General features: G+C 49.5%; 8 protein-coding genes across 10 annotated transcripts; 3 read left to right on the plus strand and 5 right to left on the minus strand.

Moving 5' to 3' along the window:
- The first annotated feature begins 95 nt into the window (after nt 1-95).
- Nucleotides 96-1,848, plus strand: FVEG_01232 (Pin2-interacting protein X1). Of its 2 annotated transcripts, XM_018888078.1 has the most exons (4): nt 96-179; nt 238-1,261; nt 1,314-1,684; nt 1,745-1,848. In XM_018888078.1, the coding sequence occupies exons 1-3, from the start codon at nt 154-156 to the stop codon at nt 1,332-1,334; spliced, it is 1,071 nt and encodes a 356-aa protein (XP_018743918.1). In that variant the 5' UTR covers nt 96-153; the 3' UTR covers nt 1,335-1,684; nt 1,745-1,848. The 2 variants fall into 2 exon arrangements, with proteins under 2 accessions (XP_018743918.1, XP_018743917.1); XM_018888077.1 differs by lacking the exon at nt 1,745-1,848 and having other exon boundaries at nt 238-1,665.
- Nucleotides 1,686-2,505, minus strand: FVEG_14797 (hypothetical protein). Its single transcript, XM_018903788.1, has 3 exons — nt 2,143-2,505; nt 1,953-2,083; nt 1,686-1,897 (listed from the first exon to the last, which is right to left on the minus strand). Exons 1-3 carry the CDS (start codon nt 2,197-2,199, stop codon nt 1,870-1,872), a joined length of 216 nt encoding a protein of 71 aa, XP_018743916.1. The 5' UTR covers nt 2,200-2,505; the 3' UTR covers nt 1,686-1,869.
- Nucleotides 2,506-3,480: 975 nt separating this feature from the next.
- Nucleotides 3,481-5,615, minus strand: FVEG_01231 (phenylalanyl-tRNA synthetase alpha chain). Its single transcript, XM_018888076.1, has 2 exons — nt 5,112-5,615; nt 3,481-5,041 (listed from the first exon to the last, which is right to left on the minus strand). The coding sequence occupies exons 1-2, from the start codon at nt 5,505-5,507 to the stop codon at nt 3,902-3,904; spliced, it is 1,536 nt and encodes a 511-aa protein (XP_018743915.1). The 5' UTR covers nt 5,508-5,615; the 3' UTR covers nt 3,481-3,901.
- A 433-nt stretch (nt 5,616-6,048) lies between these two features.
- Nucleotides 6,049-7,173, plus strand: FVEG_01230 (hypothetical protein; the record flags this gene model as incomplete). Its single annotated transcript, XM_018888075.1, has 1 exon — nt 6,049-7,173. The coding sequence occupies one exon, from the start codon at nt 6,049-6,051 to the stop codon at nt 7,171-7,173; it is 1,125 nt and encodes a 374-aa protein (XP_018743914.1).
- Nucleotides 7,174-7,177: 4 nt separating this feature from the next.
- Nucleotides 7,178-8,532, minus strand: FVEG_01229 (18S rRNA biogenesis protein RCL1). Its single transcript, XM_018888074.1, has one exon. The coding sequence runs from the start codon at nt 8,459-8,461 to the stop codon at nt 7,247-7,249; it is 1,215 nt and encodes a 404-aa protein (XP_018743913.1). The 5' UTR covers nt 8,462-8,532; the 3' UTR covers nt 7,178-7,246.
- A 26-nt stretch (nt 8,533-8,558) lies between these two features.
- FVEG_01228 (hypothetical protein) lies at nt 8,559-11,176 on the plus strand (the record flags this gene model as incomplete). The annotated part of the gene is made up of 2 exons (XM_018888073.1): nt 8,559-8,606; nt 8,657-11,176. 2 exons carry the CDS (start codon nt 8,559-8,561, stop codon nt 11,174-11,176), a joined length of 2,568 nt encoding a protein of 855 aa, XP_018743912.1.
- Nucleotides 11,177-11,404: 228 nt separating this feature from the next.
- FVEG_01227 (hypothetical protein) lies at nt 11,405-12,705 on the minus strand. Its single transcript, XM_018888072.1, has 2 exons — nt 12,036-12,705; nt 11,405-11,982 (listed from the first exon to the last, which is right to left on the minus strand). The coding sequence occupies exons 1-2, from the start codon at nt 12,430-12,432 to the stop codon at nt 11,681-11,683; spliced, it is 699 nt and encodes a 232-aa protein (XP_018743911.1). The 5' UTR covers nt 12,433-12,705; the 3' UTR covers nt 11,405-11,680.
- Nucleotides 12,706-12,927: 222 nt separating this feature from the next.
- On the minus strand, nt 12,928-15,892 carry FVEG_01226 (hypothetical protein). 2 transcript variants are annotated; one of them, XM_018888070.1, is made up of 6 exons: nt 15,641-15,892; nt 15,377-15,579; nt 13,964-15,321; nt 13,713-13,915; nt 13,547-13,663; nt 12,928-13,493 (listed from the first exon to the last, which is right to left on the minus strand). In XM_018888070.1, the coding sequence occupies exons 1-6, from the start codon at nt 15,743-15,745 to the stop codon at nt 13,368-13,370; spliced, it is 2,112 nt and encodes a 703-aa protein (XP_018743909.1). In that variant the 5' UTR covers nt 15,746-15,892; the 3' UTR covers nt 12,928-13,367. The 2 variants fall into 2 exon arrangements, with proteins under 2 accessions (XP_018743909.1, XP_018743910.1); XM_018888071.1 differs by having other exon boundaries at nt 13,072-13,493; nt 13,964-15,579; nt 15,641-15,859.
- Between the last annotated feature and the right edge of the window lie 15 nt (nt 15,893-15,907).

The following is a 15,907-nucleotide window of genomic DNA, read 5'->3' on the forward strand; positions in this document are numbered from 1 at the left end:
GTCCTTTACCTGGCCAATGATATCCTGCGATAAGATACTTTCGAGGCCACACATCCCCCACCGCCCACCTTTTTTTTTTCTCTAGGCTTATCCTACTCTGCCATCGCGAACGCATTGAGCGATCGGATCTTTCAAGACTTCAAGATCGCAAAAATGGGACTCCTCGCAGAAAACAAGACGTAAGGGGCACACTTTCTCAAGTCGCGTTCTTCTACGGCATGCGCTAACCAGCTACAGTCGACGGAAGATCAACAAGGATCCAAACAACACAAAATGGACCAAAGATACGAATACCTTCGGCCAGAAGATTCTGCGAGCTCAAGGCTGGCAACCAGGCCAGTTTCTTGGAGCACAAGATGCGCCGCACTCGGAATTGCACACGGCCGCCAACGCCTCATACATTCGCGTGGTTCTTAAGGATGACATGAAGGGATTGGGCTTCAGCAAGTCGAAGGAGGATGAAGTTACTGGTCTAGATGTCTTTCAAGATCTGCTCAGTCGACTCAACGGAAAGACGGATGATGCTATCGAGGAGGATCAGCAAGCGCGACTCGCTGTAAAGACGCACCACTTTGTTGAGCAACGATACGGAGCCATGAAGTTCGTCTACGGTGGCCTACTGGTGGGCGATGAGATGAAGGAAGTGGAAGAGAAGAAGGCCGACCAGCAAGCAGAGTCAAACTCCGACGAGGACGTTGTCATGGAACCTGCCCCTGCACTAAAAGAATCCAAAAAGGAGAAGAAGTCTAAGAAGAGAAAGGCAACCGACGACAATGACGCCGGGGAAACCTCAAGTCGAGAAACCGATTCAAAGAGCAAGAAAAGACGCAAGGAAGAGCAAAAAGGAATGGAGACCGATAGTGACGACGCCAGGGCCAAGAAGAAGAAAGAAAAAAAGTACAAAAAAGAGAAGTCCCGCAAAAAGCCCGCAGAGGACATCTCAGACGACGAGAACGTCGAAGAGCGTTCAAAGAAGCGAAAGTCTAAGTCCAAGGACAAGAGCTCAGACGAAGAAAAGGTGAAGGAGAAGAAGTCTAAAAAAGATAAGAAAGATAAGAAGATGCGCAAGAAGGAAGAGCAAGCATCCGAATCAACCAGCACATCAGTCACACAGAACTCTACACCCACGGCTTCGGTCCCTGGAACAGGAGCCACGACACCATCTGGCACATCGACCCCTAGAGGAAGTAGGAATTTTGTGCGGTCACGATTTATTGCGCAAAAGAGACAGGCTGTGCTTGACACCAAGGCACTGAACCAGGTATGTACTCCTCTTTTCGCAACTACATGGCTACGGTCCTCACCTTGTACAGATTTTCATGGTCAAAGCATAGAATATGAAGATGTAAACAGGTTGTGGATACGCACTTGAAAGCATCCAGACTAGATGGTTGCGGATATATCTATCATGATTGTCGGATATACGGATGTGTATTGCATTGTTGCGGAGGCGTCAGGTCGCATGGTAACGTTAAAAGAATCTTTTCTTGCACTATGAAATAGCTGAAACAGCACTTTTGGTAAAGGTATCTTCCTCAGGAGGAATACCTTCGACTTGGCGAATAACACGAGTTGCTTCAATGTGTAATTATCTGACACAACTTTTTCACAAGTTTCAATTCCTAGATTACTATTTTATACTTATAAATCGCAAATAATCTTCACAAAATCAGAGCGCAGAAAGGTTGGGAAACATCATTTTATTTTGAGCTGGTCCAATATCTGAACTGACTTCACATCTTAGAGCCTACCTACTATGGGTAATTACCAATAGCAAACAAAACAATACTCAAGTGCTCAAACACCCCGCAATCCATGATACTAATAATACAGTGCCAATGCTTTCAACTTGTCATCTTCTCCTTTCATTTACTTGGCAGCATTCTTGCCGAAGTTGCTGTGGTAGTTGTCAATATCAGAAGACGACTGTGGATGTAATAGTAGTGACGTACTTGTGGAAAAACTGGCTGAACAAGCCACCCTTTGCTTGTTGGTCCGACATACTCGCACGACGGGCGGCGTTGGCATCACCGGCTCGCTTCTGTTCGCTGAGGCTGGCGAAGGCTGGCATGAAGCCTGAGCTCTGATGATTGTTGTGTTAGTAAAGTGGTATTTACAAAAGAGGTGCGAGACGGAACTTACTCGGCGACGGCCGCTGACATTGCCAGTAGGAGCAGTCTGAGGAGCACTGGAATCCATGGTATCGGTTGATTGGAGTGATTAAAGTGAGTATTGAGTTAGTTGGTGGATTTGGATATATATCCTTCGTCGTTATGGTCTGGCAGTAGTGTTTGGGTATAATGTCGGTGGGTAGTTTGACAGAGAGAAAATCTATGTCAAATGGGGGGGAGCAGATGAGTTTATATCTTGTGAGAGGAGGAGAGATCAGGCCAGTTCACGTCGATCCATGAACCTTTCCTTTCTTGTTCCAGCAAAAGGGAAGAGTGAGTGCTACTCTGTCTGAGCTAGGGATACCTCGACCAAGCCAGGGCTTGATCTCGCGTGCCACAGGAGGGTAGTCAATCACCCATCATCACTGCAGAGCTGCAAGCGAACTGACCAATAGATGCGTCAATGCATAAGCTTTTGCCAGACATCCCATTCAAACGTGCCGGCCATCCTTTTTGGAGCATAGCAAACCACGCCATGACAAAGGTGGCGTCCCCATTCGCCTCTGTTTAGCTATCTGCGACAGTTCCCTTGGGGAGCTACTATGACCAACCAGCACGTTGCGATCGTCAGATACTGGAAAGGCTACCCTACGAATCTGATAGAAAATTGCGAGGGGAACGAAACGGTGAAACGGTGGGCATCCCGCTTATGAACAGTGATCATGACTCTTTGATCCTTTAACTAAGCCCGCTGATCCCTCCTACAATCCAAACACGGAGAACCTGGGAGGTCTTGTCAATACCTCAAAGCAGAGCTGAGAGGTCACACCACCCATCAACTTGGCAGGGGAATCACAACCGCCAGTAACTTTACGCGGGGAAGGACGCCACAGGCGTTTACTGTCCCCAGGCCGCAACCGACAAGTAGCTATCATGCATATGCCAATGCTTGCTTACAGGCAGCGTTACATTTTACAAAGTTCATGAGGATCAATTGCCTACTCTGAGCTGCGCGTTTGCTTCTTCGAGGCGCGGGGCGATATGATACTATAAGAAGTACATAGGTACAAGGCGCAGGCACATTCTCGATAGCCGTGATGAATAACAGACGTCAAAGTCATCTCTGGATCTCAATGACGAGGTTTGAAGTGGATGCACCCGTCCTAGCCTGCATACCTACCTAGGTACACAGGGCGGGGCTCAAGGGTCGTGGGGCCGATCTGTTCGGGGCCGTGGGGCCCAAGAGCCATCGAGAGACAAAGCTGACAAGGAAGATGCCGAAAGCGGGGGGACGCAACAGCTGGACTCGCAACTTGCAGTCGTGAGTTATCATTCCATGCCATCAATCACATGAACAAGAATGAAGCTCACAGACGCTACTACCATCAGTCATTAGGACAATATCAACTGCCGAGAAACCTCAAAACAAGGGTCCAGCTGTCGTATGCGTAATCACCGTCAACGATGCGAATTGCTTCATTACTTGTGGGGCACTATCTCTGAGACAAGCTTCACTGACGACACGACTCCATCTCAAGCCTCGATTCCCGTCTCTAGGCAGGGTCTATTCTCATCAGCCATCATCTCGTCAGGGGATCCCTAATCTCAGATCCAGAGGAACAAATGGACGCTTGAACGAGCTTTCCCAATTTGTTTCTTTTTTCGTCTAGTCATGATCCTGCCAGCTACACCGGGTCCTCTAGATGCCGCTCTCTAATACACCCCAAATGCATCATACGTATCTTTCCTTTGTTCTTATTTCTACCTAGCACAGATCCATGAAACCCTTTTTACTCCTTCTCTAATCTCACCGCAGGGTTCCGCTCGATAAAGTTGAGATCAACCTTGTGGCCCAGCAGCTCTCGGATGTTAGAAATCTTGTACTTGATCATCGTCGGTCGCTCCAGGGACAGACCCCAGCCAAACACCCGCATGTCCTTTGGCAGACCCATGGGTTCCAGCATTTCAGGCCGGAACATGCCACTATTTCCAATCTCCACCAACTTGCCCAGGCCCTCGTGATAGCTGAAGATTTCCATACTGGGCTCGGTGTAAGGGTTGTAGGCCGGCTTGAACTTGAGGTTGGTGATGCCCATCTTAGCAAAGAAGACTTCCATGAACTCCATCAGACCACCAAGGGTAAGGCCGTAGTCGGCAATAACACCCTCAACCTGATGGAATTCAGCCAAGTGGGTGGCGTCAACTGTCTCATTTCGGAAGACACGATCAATTGAGAAGTATCGCGCTGGAGGTGGGCGCCCATCAGGTCCCTTCTGTGCTGCAAGCTTGTAAAGCATGGCCGTTGAAATGGCAGTAGTGTGGGTTCTGAGCACCAGTCTCTTGGTCTCTTCCGCTGACCAGGGGTATCTGTAACCGATTGACCCAAACTTGCCATTCTGGTGGACCTGCTTGATGTTCTCCCAGTACTCCTCTGTGTTCTGTCCTTCCTCCGATCGTGGCGCGTCTCCCACCTTGGGGTCTGAGATGTAGAAGGTATCTTGAAGATCACGGGCGGGGTGCTGCTGGGGCACAAAAAGGGCATCGAAGTTCCAGAATCCAGTCTCGACAAACTTGTTAGTAGGCATCTCCTCGAAACCCATCTCGAAGAAAATCTGTCGGAATTCATGTCGGACCTTGTTCAGGGGGTGAAGTGCGCCAGCATTTTGGTCCGCGCCGAGAGCCTTGAAGTTGTAGGGCTTGAAATTGGCAGTCTTCCATGATCCAGAAGCAATCATATCGGCTGTCAAGTCGGTCTCCTCTTTATGAATCTCGAGGGCGAACTTGGGCCCCTTTTCAATCTTGAAGCTGATGACCTTTTGCATCTTGATCAGTTTTCGTTTTCGCAGATCGGTCAAGATTTTGGGCTCGTGTGTCCGTGTCTCCTTGATCTTCTGTAGCTGCGCTCGGGTGACATCTTCGATGGACTCGGCCTGTTAATCGATTGAGGTTAGCTAACAGTTGAAACCAAATTTACATACAAAACTTATAAGCTCGACATACAGTGGCTACCAGCTTGCCGTCGGCGCTCTTCTTGATCCATTTTTCCTTGAAAGCCTTGCCTTGTCCGACCTTGGTCACCGTCTTGTCGCCAATGGCCTTCTCAAGGTCCTGGATCGATAACCCCTCCACGGCGTTTCGAAGCGCCTCAAAAACACGCGCCTCATGACTACCATGCTCGGCAATTTGCTCCGCTTCGGGCTCAAGGATAGCCTCTTCTTTATCAATTGTCTCGTATGTGATCATGGATCGTGAAGCCAGACGATCAAGTGCAGCCTTGATGTCCTGGAAGGCGATGGTGGGGAAGGCCTCTGAGGAGAGCAAGGGGCTTTTTCCCGAGAGGGCCTGAAGGATCTGGGAGGTCAGATCCCCCGAAGGAGCGGAGCTTGAAGTCGTCATGTCGGAGGATTTTGGGCTGTGAGGAGCCAAGAGAAAACGGCGAGCTGGCTCTTTCGTTGTTCGTCTGAGTCACGGAGGGCAGAAATTATTTGGGCCGCTGGAGTGCTGCATCGCCCACCATAGCGGTCCGATGGCGGGGTATTCTGGTAGGTGCTTGTGGGATCCCACATCGTCGGGCCATCCTTTTTCCGGCCAGAGTACCAAAGGTAGGACTCAGGTATGGATCCTGGATGTGTCTGACGCACCTAAGCCCTGGGAGCTGATACATGTAATCCCTGCAATCTTATCATGGCACTTCAAGTCGCCTCATGCTGCAACAAGTCACTTCAATTCACGAGCCTGTTGTAGCCGACATCATACATTCCCATAGCATCTGTCGAAACTGAATTGCTATACAAACCTTGAACCTATAGAACTCCTGCTGCCGCCATACATCTTCCACCAACACTTCATGAGCCGCACGTGCTTCTCCTGAGCTGTCACCCTGCTCATGCAGAACTAGCTCCCCTTCAGATGCAGATGTAGATGACGATACTCGAGAATGAGCGATGATGCCTCGCCGAGCTCCACGGCGCCGAACGAAGCTTCCACGGCCGAACCAGTCAATGTTTCATCCGGCAGCCGTGTCACATGGAGTCTACCACGCGAGCATTCGAGATCAGCTCGGTCGCGCGCCCAGTTGCACCCTCAGCGTCGCAAGAAGAAGAAAAGCAGGAAGAAGCGCAACCCTGGGTTAGCGAGAAAGTTGGAATTTGTCACCCATTTGCTCAGGAGTCTTGATACCCTGGTTTTCGCGGAGCTGAGCGGACTGTACTATATGGAGTATGACTACCTGCCCGTCTTTCCTGAACAACGCTTACCAGTGATGCCCCCCTCTAGGTGCTCAATGTTTCGATTCATCCTAAGATCTGTTGGCCAGTACCTATATCTCACGCCGAAGGATGAATCATTTCCTTTCTTAATGCCTGCGAGTCCTATACACGTGTGCCTCGTTCTCATTCCCAACATCATTTGCATACTTCTGCATATTTTTGTTTCTCTGCCTGTTGGTCCTGGCTACCACCGAGGCTATATGCACGGTGGCCTGGTCATCGACTTCATAGGACAAAAGCCCCCCAGTTCTCGCATTTACTATGTTCTAGTAGATGTCATGATCCTCGCCGTTCAATGCCTAATGCTGACGGTCCATACTGAGCGTGAGAGACTACGGGTTACTCTTAAGACCTTCCGACCTATGGTACCTGACGTGGCTCAGGAGATGGCTCCTACCATAGAAGATCTGGATGCGGAAGAGCGTGGAGTATCAAGGGACATGCCTGGCTCATTACCAGCTGATGAGGAGGACGGCATCGAGTTGCAACCCTTGCGACGCACCAGTACAACTGAAGATGCCAACTCGACGTCAGGAGAATCAGAGCCATCGGCTAGAGAATCACCAATGGATGAACCAACACGGTCATATCTGTCTGATGTCCTGAGTTCTGGAAATGCGATCATCGGCGAATATCATGTTCTTCACTCACTTCACAATGCTGCGTTGAATATCGAGAGAACAGCCGCATATTCTCTCCGTACTATTAGCTATGGAGCAACTATGGCCTCCATTGAAGCGAGGAGACGAGGCCTCAATGTGCCAGCTCAAACAGTTCAGAACCATAGACAATGATATCAATTTAGCGCGTTTGAATAATTTTCAAGGTCTGAAATCGGAGATATAGCAATAGATTTATTCTGTGCTTTTACGCTATCTTTCTTCCAACATTACCAACGCCAGTGCCTTTAACAGAAACAATGATATCATTCGTATTGTCCCCAACGTCCCTCAAACCCCAACTGCTTGCGCCAAATATCTTCAGATCTCTCGCCAGAATAACCATCTCTTCATTTGCGAGCACTTCCCTACCGATTCTAAGACGACCAACATCCTCCGACCCCATAGCCATAAGCACAAGCATGGTCTTAGCTGAAACCTGGGTGGCACAGCCACCTTGGGAGATGTTCTCCAGTAGCTGGAAAGCGCACTGCTTTCCAATATCCTCAGGAACAATGCCGCCCTGGGGGGGGACAACTACATCTGCAGAGTAGAGGATTCCAACAGCGCTTGACTCAGCGACCAAGCTCAAACCGAACCCTATTCCAAGCCGTCTTTTGCTTCCTGCCTTGTCGCCAGTGGGTACAAGAGGTGCTTGGTCATACTGCGCAGCGATATGAATGTCGGAAACCAAAGGATTCAGGATCTCTCGTGCTGAGTGAATCATACGGGCGTTGTTGGAGGCAGATACTCCAGTACAGTATGCGACACCGCGAATGCGCTTTATCCGACCAGGGCTTCGGTTGAGATGCAGAGTCTTTGGTAGTCGCACTTGACTTGCGAATCGCAACTCCACACAGCCGCCACCACCCTTTCCGCCGGGCCCAGCGCATGATCGTTGAAGTACCCTAAGCTCTATCCGCGCAGGAGGGATGCCAAATAGGGCAAAGAGAGGGAGGATGGCAGTTCGGAAAGAATCGACGGAGATGTCCCCTGTCTCGGTGGACGATGTGATAACGCCGGGGCCAGTGAATCGGACGTTCATATGCGCCTTGGAAAAGGGCGCAAGTAAACAGAGAGGCATAAGGAAGTAGGTGACACCACGGGTATTGTTGACAGAGATGTTGTGCTCAATGACATCGCCGTCGGAAGCGCCAAAACCAGCGATAGTTCCGGTGATCAGGCCAGGGTGATATGTTATAGTGGTACCGGTATAAGAAATTTGCATGGAACTGCCATTGGTGACAGCCTCCAGCAGGCGCAAGAAGGAAATCTCATGGGGGGCAAGACCTGGATTCGTAGGCGATGTGCTTCGGATTTTGGAAATGTGGATAGGTCTACCAGTCAGCGTCGAGAGGATTAGACGCTGGGTGAAGGATCTATGCCCTGTGAATCGGAGGAATTCTGGCGTGGAATTCGACATTTTGCTGCTGTTTTGGGGGTATCCTTGGAGTCGCAATATTTCAGCCCGCCGACGGGTCCCAAACAAAAATTAATTTCTGCCACTGGAAAAGTTAGCTATGCAGCCTAATGCAGAAGGCGGTGAGATTGGCCTTCCCAAACCTCTTGTAAGTGGCAGATCCGTTCCTCAAATTCTTATCGATAACCTCTGAAAAAGGTTCAGCGTCAGTCTCGCAAAAGCTTCACCTTTCCCTTGGGCACCTATGTGTTGAGAATGGCGGGCCGTCCGCTTTTACGCGAGCTACGAAGCAGCAATGAAACATTATGTCGATCTTGCCGGTTGGTAATCCGACAACGGCCGACACAACCACGAATAGCAGCATCATATAGCATCAAAGCCACTACGCAGGGATCAATCGATGATGCTGTCACACAGAAGCCCAGCAGATTTGAGCTGCAGCAGTACATCGACCGGATTAAGTCTCTTCGAAATCCCAAGAAGGACGGAAACGAGTCATTCAGTGTGCGGTTCTTCGAGCAAGACAATAACAAGAGAACCGAACTTTCTGGAGAAGCGTTTGGCGCATCACTGAACGAAGTCGATACATCAGGTCTCAAGCAAGCCCTGCTGGAAATCAAAGACGACATTGGTGGAAAGGACGAAAAAGAAGCTTTCCAGGATGTGGTCGATCAACTGGGCCCCGAATGGCAAAACATGAAGACGGCAGACGACCTCGAGAGAATTATTGCCAAGTTGGACGCATATACCGCGGCGATCGATGAGGAGATTGACAAAACTGGCGCAGACCTACCAAAAGAGCTGTTGGAGAGACTGGACTCAGAGCTTCCAGGCTTGCCAGGATTTGGTAGTTTGGGCTCTCGAATCATGATACCTCAAATTCCAGAAAAGCCTTGGACAATCAACCAACGCAAAAAGATCGCTCGCCTCAATGCTGCGTTATCAAAGACTTGTAGAGATCATCGCCGCGATGTCAAACTCACAGCAAAGACTGTGCAAGGGGTGTTCAAGGCTTATCACTCAGCCAGACTGTCTCTAGCTCACGGCTGGAGTCATGTCCCCCTTGAAGTATGGAATCTGTTGTGGAAGATCTTCTCAGCCGATGAGTCTGTCAACATTCATCGCCTATCACATATTGCGCTTCTCTCTCGAGACATGAGCGAGGCAAACGTGACCTTAAACCCTGCTCAGCAACTCCTGACAATTGAGGCGGTCTTTGTTGATGGATGGGAGTCCAAAGCAATCGAGAACTGGAGGAGATGTCTAAGCACACTTGGGAACGAAAATGCCGAAACATTTCAAGAGTTTTGGGAGCTTGGAGTCAGGATGTATTGCCGAACAGGTGATCTGGAAGAGGCACAGCGAGCCATCAACAAGCTCATCCAGAAGCAGTCCGACTCTCGCATTCTGATGCCCTTGATTAGGACATGGTCTGAATTGGGCACGGAAGAGGCACACGGGAAGGCTTGGGCTGCATACCGTCAACTCCGCGAGCTTCTCGGAGACGATATGAAGCTGGCTGATTATGATCAAGTCATATCATACTTCCTGACCACACATCAGACCGAGAATGCCTTATACGCCTTCGTTGACATGATGAGCGATGGCAAAATCGATTTGAAGAAGCAAAAATATATGCCATCAGTGGTCGCCAACAAATTCTTTTTTGGAAAGTGGCTGAAGAGGTTGATTGGTGCTGGCGATCTAAACGGAGCTCACAGCGTTGTGGACTTTATGGGCCAAAAAGGTATCGAGCCAGCTCCTATCCAGCTGAATGGTCTCATTGCGGCTTGGCAACGGGCTGGCGGTATTGAAGATCTTGAGAAGGCGGATCAAATGGCCTGGGGCATGATTGAGACTCGAATTCGATTCGTCAAATCTCGAGGAAAAGACATGGATTTGCAAAGCGAGCTTTTACAAAAGGACGATACCCTACCTCTACCACGGGCAACCTTGGAAACCTTCTCGCTACTGGCGGAGAACTATCGAGTGAGAGACTTACACGATCGACTGCTGATGCTCTGGGAAGCTTTCCGAGAAGCGGATATGAAGGCAGACTCCTTCATCATCAATCAACTCCTCGAGTCCTATATCCAAGCAGGACAATCGAAGGAAGCTGTAAACCTATACCTGACGCTCGTGTCGGAAAAGGGCATCGAGCCTGATCCCTATACTTTTAGTGCATTATGGAAGACGCTCGCCGTCAACCGCCTCCACGTCACAGCTGGCTTCGTACCTGATCAGGCTGAGCCTACTCGTGCCATGTTTGCCGAGACTGTCAAGTTCAGACATGTTTTCCAACCCGATGGCATGGATGGTCAGCTCGCGCGTAAGATCCTACATACTTTCCGTCGCATCAAGGATAATACAGGCTTTGTCGTCGCACTGTCGACTCTCCGTGATGCTTTCGGCTTTATGCCTCCCGAAACGCTCGTTCTCGAGCTGATATTGGAGACGACTAAGCTGCAATGGGATTCACCAACCTATCGACGCCGTCTCATGACTGCCAAACGAGATCTTGACCGTGGTCTTCTCTCATGGGCGGATGGAGATGCTTCTCGCCTCAAGGGCCAGCATCGTGCCGAGGCGCTTTTTGAATATCTACAAAAGCGATATTGGCCTACTGAAGGCGACGATGCTCTCAGGAGGAAAATGTTCAAGGAGGCTGCAGAGCAGATGGGGGTGTATGATGTGTTACGAAAAGGGGCAAAGGAGTAGATTGCGACGCATTAATGGCCGGCGTTTGGATATCCGCTGGTGTACTCGAATCACGTATAGTAGCATAAAAGGGCCCGGCGACACCCACTGTAACATTATATACTAGATATGCGCATAAACAGCATTCGTCATGATCAATGATAGAAGACAACCTTGCATGAACAGATACATGCTGCTTTGACTCGGAGAAAACAACAAGGTCCCGAGTATCCAACGAAGTAATCAAGGCTTGGCAAAAGAAGAAATCATGGGTTGCAATTCTAAAATCGCTCGTATAAGTGCTCTGCATGTGCACGTCTACTTGGTATTTAATCAGCCCAAATAAAGCAGCAAGAAACCCTGGCTAGAAAGAGCCCCCTGAGACCAACGAGTTTCTTTTATTCCCTTTAGCTCAGTCGCCCTCCTCCCTAAAGAACTCCGTCGCTATGCAATTAACCAAGAACCAATCACTCTAACCACCGCTTCCATGACCTGCCTGTCGCTTTGCCCGGCCGCTGTCTTTCACTATGACAAGTCCATCGTATCCTGATCTATACGATCACCGACTGAACTTAGTCCTGAATCATCGTCGCTAGCATGACCGTTTTGTTGAGGTGCTTGCTGCTGCGGAGGCTGATATTCGTCGGGCTGCTGCTCTTCGCCTGGCGTTGGGCTGCTCTGGGGCGAGGCACGGTTAGAGATCCATTCGGCGATGGTGGTCTCTGACCCTCCTTCGACTTGGATCTCGCCTGTGTCGTGGCCACGACCGAGTATGGTACCGTGGTACTTAGCGTCTTCGCCGGTTTTACTATGTTTCTTTTTCAAAGCTGTGAAGCCACTGTCAGCTGTGCTTTTGTGGAAGCCATCCTTGGGAACCAACCATTGAGATAATCTGTAGCATCCGTCTCACCGTCCCCACTGCCGACCTCCATCATCTCCTTCATGCGCTGCCCCGCGAACCACGCTATAAACTCTTCAACTCCGCGCAAGTCCTCTTCGCCGCGCCACATCTCTTCGGCAGGTACGCGTTCTGGCATCAGCGCACCCGCGTCCTGAAGCGCCATCCGTATATCAGCGATTGTGAAGTCGGCGCTGTCGCCTTGATTATGCATCGCATGCTGGGCAGTGGTTTGGCAGAGAAGTGACAGGTATCGGGCGGCTAGATCTGTCAGAGAGTCGAGGACCGCGGGGCGCGTGGAATGATATCCTGTTGAGCGTAAGATCTGGAGTACGGAGGGCCGGAGAAGCGCGTGAAATAGGGACGGCGGTGTCGTCATATTTGTCTGGCGATGGTTGTAGTTTCTATGTGTGAGAGTAAATTGGTGATTTAGGCCACTGGGGTGCTCGGCTTGCGATCGTCAAAGGAATGCGTTCATAAGTTAATAAGTTGCTGATCGGTCTCAATATCGATGTCGCGGGAGCAAAGCTGGGCCTTCATCGGTATCTAAGGCTATGGCTACACAGCGCATACCCGAACAATATGCCTGAAATCAGCACAAAGTTTATTGAAGCTTGTTGCGATGAGCTTCTCCAAAGGTATGAAGTTGGCCCCTTTGGGGCAAGTGCAGATCAGAGCAGAGGAGGTGCAAGAATAATAGGCGCGGCCTAACAATAAAAAGAGTGGGGCCCTTTCTGTAGAGCACCGAGAGTACTCCGTACCTAGGCGCACGACTTACACCAATTTGATAGCTTGTTACGACAACAATGGAACGACATGGTTAACACCGAGAGAGAAACAATATAGAAGATCAGGTCGAAACCCATTCTCTTTAGTTCTGCTACATTGTGCACTAGCTTTGATCATCTCTGCAATAAGTAGAATACCTTCGAATATAGCATTGTAATTTCTTTACCTTACATATCCATACCTCGGTTGTCATGTACCGACGATCACGCTTCTTGTGATTAGGGTCGTTGCAAGTTCATGGCGAGCTTATGATTAATCTTATGAGCCGCTCTGAGACACGTGGTACCATTATTAACAGCCTTTGGTTATATGTAGGCTGCCATTGCCTCGAAGATCCACGAGATACCACGAGAGTCTTGTTCTAGTTACTGGATAATAAATCGACGAAATATAATAATACGATTTCCTATCATATCACGTCATGACGCGTTTCCAACCTGGAAGCTTATCCAAGTGTTTACCTCGAAACACAGTCTCCTCCCCTAATATAATAGCCTAATAACATCCTCGATGGTACAGACGTATTCATATAGTCATCACCTCAGTCTGTTTCTCAAGCTTGGCCTGATCATCTGCGATGCCACTGTACTTGTTGATCCAATCCAGGACCTCTCTATGCCAAACGAGTGAGTTCTCCGGCTTCAGCACCCACTGCATCGATTATTAGCAAATAAACAGTATATACCAATTGTTTCGGCACTCACATGATTCTCATCAGGGAACATGACGAGCTTACTAGGCACTTCACGAGCCTGCAAGACATTGAACATGGCCAATCCTTCTGAGATGGGCAGTCGGTAGTCGAGTTCGTTATGAATGACCTAGAAAGGTGTGAGCATATTTCTTGTCGCCGCATGGTATCATGCTTACCAGCTGAGGGGTGGACCAATTGCCAGTGTGCAGAGACGGATCCCACTTCTCATATCCAGCACGGTTCTCCCACAATGTTCCACCGAAATCATGCTCGGGGAAGAAGAGCTCTTCGGTGGACCATTGGTTTTGTGTTGAGAAAACGCCATCATGGCACACTAAGGCTTTAAACTTACGGCCCAAATCATGACCTTGAATCCAGTCTGTTCTCATAGTCAGTATAACTCCAGCCTAAGAGCGTTTGGACTCACTAATCATGTATCCACCGTACGAGGCTCCCAAAGCAACAGCTCGATCCGTATCAACATAATCGACATGGTTCTCGAGATACTCAAAACACTTCACCAGATCTTCGTATGGGGCACCTCCCCAGTGGTTGGTAATCGCATCAATATGAGCTTGCCCGTATCCTGTACTGCCAGTGGGGTTGGGACACACAGCTATATAGCCCTGCTCAGCGAAGATGGCCGGGTTCCAACGAGTACTCCAATCATCTGTCCACGCTGATTGAGGGCCGCCATGTATTAGGAAGGCCAAAGGATACTTCTTGTTTTTGTCGAAGTGGGAAGGCAGCATCACAAGAGCGTGGTTGTCATAGCCGGCGGATCCCGGGAACCAAATCTCTGTCACTTGCGACGTGGAGAGACCGAATGTCTTGCCGTTCTTGGAACTGGTGGAGATCACTTTGACAACCTTGGTCTCTGGGTCCAGGACTCCGTAGCTCGAGCTCTCGATTCGCGACTTGGATGTAATGAAGAGAGAGTCACTGCCTTCCAGAGTGTGTGCCTCAACGACAGACCCTTCTTTGTGAATGGCCTCGGGAAGATCACGAGCTTTCAGAGTATCAGACGGTAATTTCCAAAGCATTGATCTCCCATGTTTCTCAGCCGCAACATACAGCTCGGTGTCGTCTTTTTTCCAAACGACCCAATCAGGCCTCAAATCCCAGCCGCCCTCATCATCGTCTGTCTGGTAAAACTCTTGAACGTTACTTAAGTCGTCCACGTTGGGGATCAACAAAAGTCTTGTCTTATCAGATTCATACTGCTGGTGCTTCATTCTAGCAAATGCCAACCTCTTGCCATCATTGGAGAAAGTAGGCGCACTACTATAGCCGCGCAGTCGTCCAGTCTTGACGATCTGTGGCTGAGGAGGCTTGTCTGTCCAAGATCTGATGGGTACGTAGTACAGATCTGTCTTGGTGTTTCTCGCCGGGTTCAACTCTGGGTCCTTAGCAACAAAGGCGATGCCATTCTCTGAGATGTCAAAGTCCCCTGCTCCACCAAAAGGAGGGACAGGTGAGCTCAGTTGTGTACCCGCCAAGAGGTTTGTGAGCCCATCATTCTCAAACGCCCATCTACCATTTTTCTTGGTAATCACGCCATACCAAAGCGAGTTCTGATTCTCGGTGTTCCAGGCATCCCAATGGCGAACGAAAAGGCCAGTATATATCTTAGCAGTTGTGTATGTCTTGGGCTCGGTTGCCTGCCAATACATGTTGCCCTTGGGCGTAGTCAATGCGGAGCAAATGAACGCAACCTTGCCATCAGATAGTGCTTTTGCCTTTGGGTTAGAGATGCTGCCTGCAAAAGATTTGATCAAGCGTGCCCTGATACGTTTGTTAGCTTCATGGAGACGACATGTTGGCTTTAACATATGCTCACTCGGAACCATCCAAGACATGCTGCTGGTAGAGAGATGAGCATCCATTATCGTTTGTTCTAATCAAGGCAATTTCTTTCTCTCCAATCCAAATAGGATCGCTAACATGAGCGTCCTCGGAAACGAGATGGGAAGAGTCATCTTTGATATTGAGAACACGGATCTGGAACGACTTGGAGTGGCTTTCGAATGAGTACGACGAGATCTGAACATGTTAGCATGAGTTTGACACAACCAATTGAAGGCAATGCCAAGCTCCAACTCACCGTGTAGAGAACGAGCTCCCCAGTGGAGTTTGGGACTCCAGTTGAACGACGCGGGGCCGAAATCAGCACTTCAGGCGTGAACCGCGTGGCCTGCCTCGTCATCATGAAGACAGAGAGGGAGAGAATGTGGTGCTAGTGATTGGTGATGTGATGGAGAAACGACGAAGTAAAGGACTTTTGGGGGTTATTGGAGAGAGGAGAATCAAGAACCTGTCCAGTTGACATACTCATCATACAACCAGCCCAGGTACTAATACAACCTATAAG

This window comes from Fusarium verticillioides, chromosome 1, assembly GCF_000149555.1.
Source record: "Fusarium verticillioides 7600 chromosome 1, whole genome shotgun sequence".
Lineage (NCBI taxonomy): Eukaryota > Fungi > Ascomycota > Sordariomycetes > Hypocreales > Nectriaceae > Fusarium > Fusarium verticillioides.

Coding starts and splice junctions, on each gene's coding strand:
- FVEG_01232 (XM_018888077.1), top strand. CDS start 154: ATGGGACTCCTCGCAGAAAACAAGAC. Junction 180..237: donor CTCCTCGCAGAAAACAAGAC/GTAAGGGGCACA, acceptor AACCAGCTACAG/TCGACGGAAGATCAACAAGG.
- FVEG_14797 (XM_018903788.1), bottom strand. CDS start 2,199: ATGGATTCCAGTGCTCCTCAGACTGCTCCTACTGGCAATGTCAGCGGC. Junction 2,084..2,142: donor ATGTCAGCGGCCGTCGCCGA/GTAAGTTCCGTC, acceptor AACAATCATCAG/AGCTCAGGCTTCATGCCAGC. Junction 1,898..1,952: donor TTCAGCCAGTTTTTCCACAA/GTACGTCACTAC, acceptor CAACTACCACAG/CAACTTCGGCAAGAATGCTG.
- FVEG_01231 (XM_018888076.1), bottom strand. CDS start 5,507: ATGACGACTTCAAGCTCCGCTCCTTCGGGGGATCTGACCTCCCAGATC. Junction 5,042..5,111: donor ACGGCAAGCTGGTAGCCACT/GTATGTCGAGCT, acceptor ATCGATTAACAG/GCCGAGTCCATCGAAGATGT.
- FVEG_01229 (XM_018888074.1), bottom strand. CDS start 8,461: ATGTCGAATTCCACGCCAGAATTCCTCCGATTCACAGGGCATAGATCC.
- FVEG_01227 (XM_018888072.1), bottom strand. CDS start 12,432: ATGACGACACCGCCGTCCCTATTTCACGCGCTTCTCCGGCCCTCCGTA. Junction 11,983..12,035: donor TGCTACAGATTATCTCAATG/GTTGGTTCCCAA, acceptor GTGGCTTCACAG/CTTTGAAAAAGAAACATAGT.
- FVEG_01226 (XM_018888070.1), bottom strand. CDS start 15,745: ATGATGACGAGGCAGGCCACGCGGTTCACGCCTGAAGTGCTGATTTCG. Junction 15,322..15,376: donor CATGTCTTGGATGGTTCCGA/GTGAGCATATGT, acceptor CAAACGTATCAG/GGCACGCTTGATCAAATCTT. Junction 13,916..13,963: donor GTACGGTGGATACATGATTA/GTGAGTCCAAAC, acceptor CTATGAGAACAG/ACTGGATTCAAGGTCATGAT.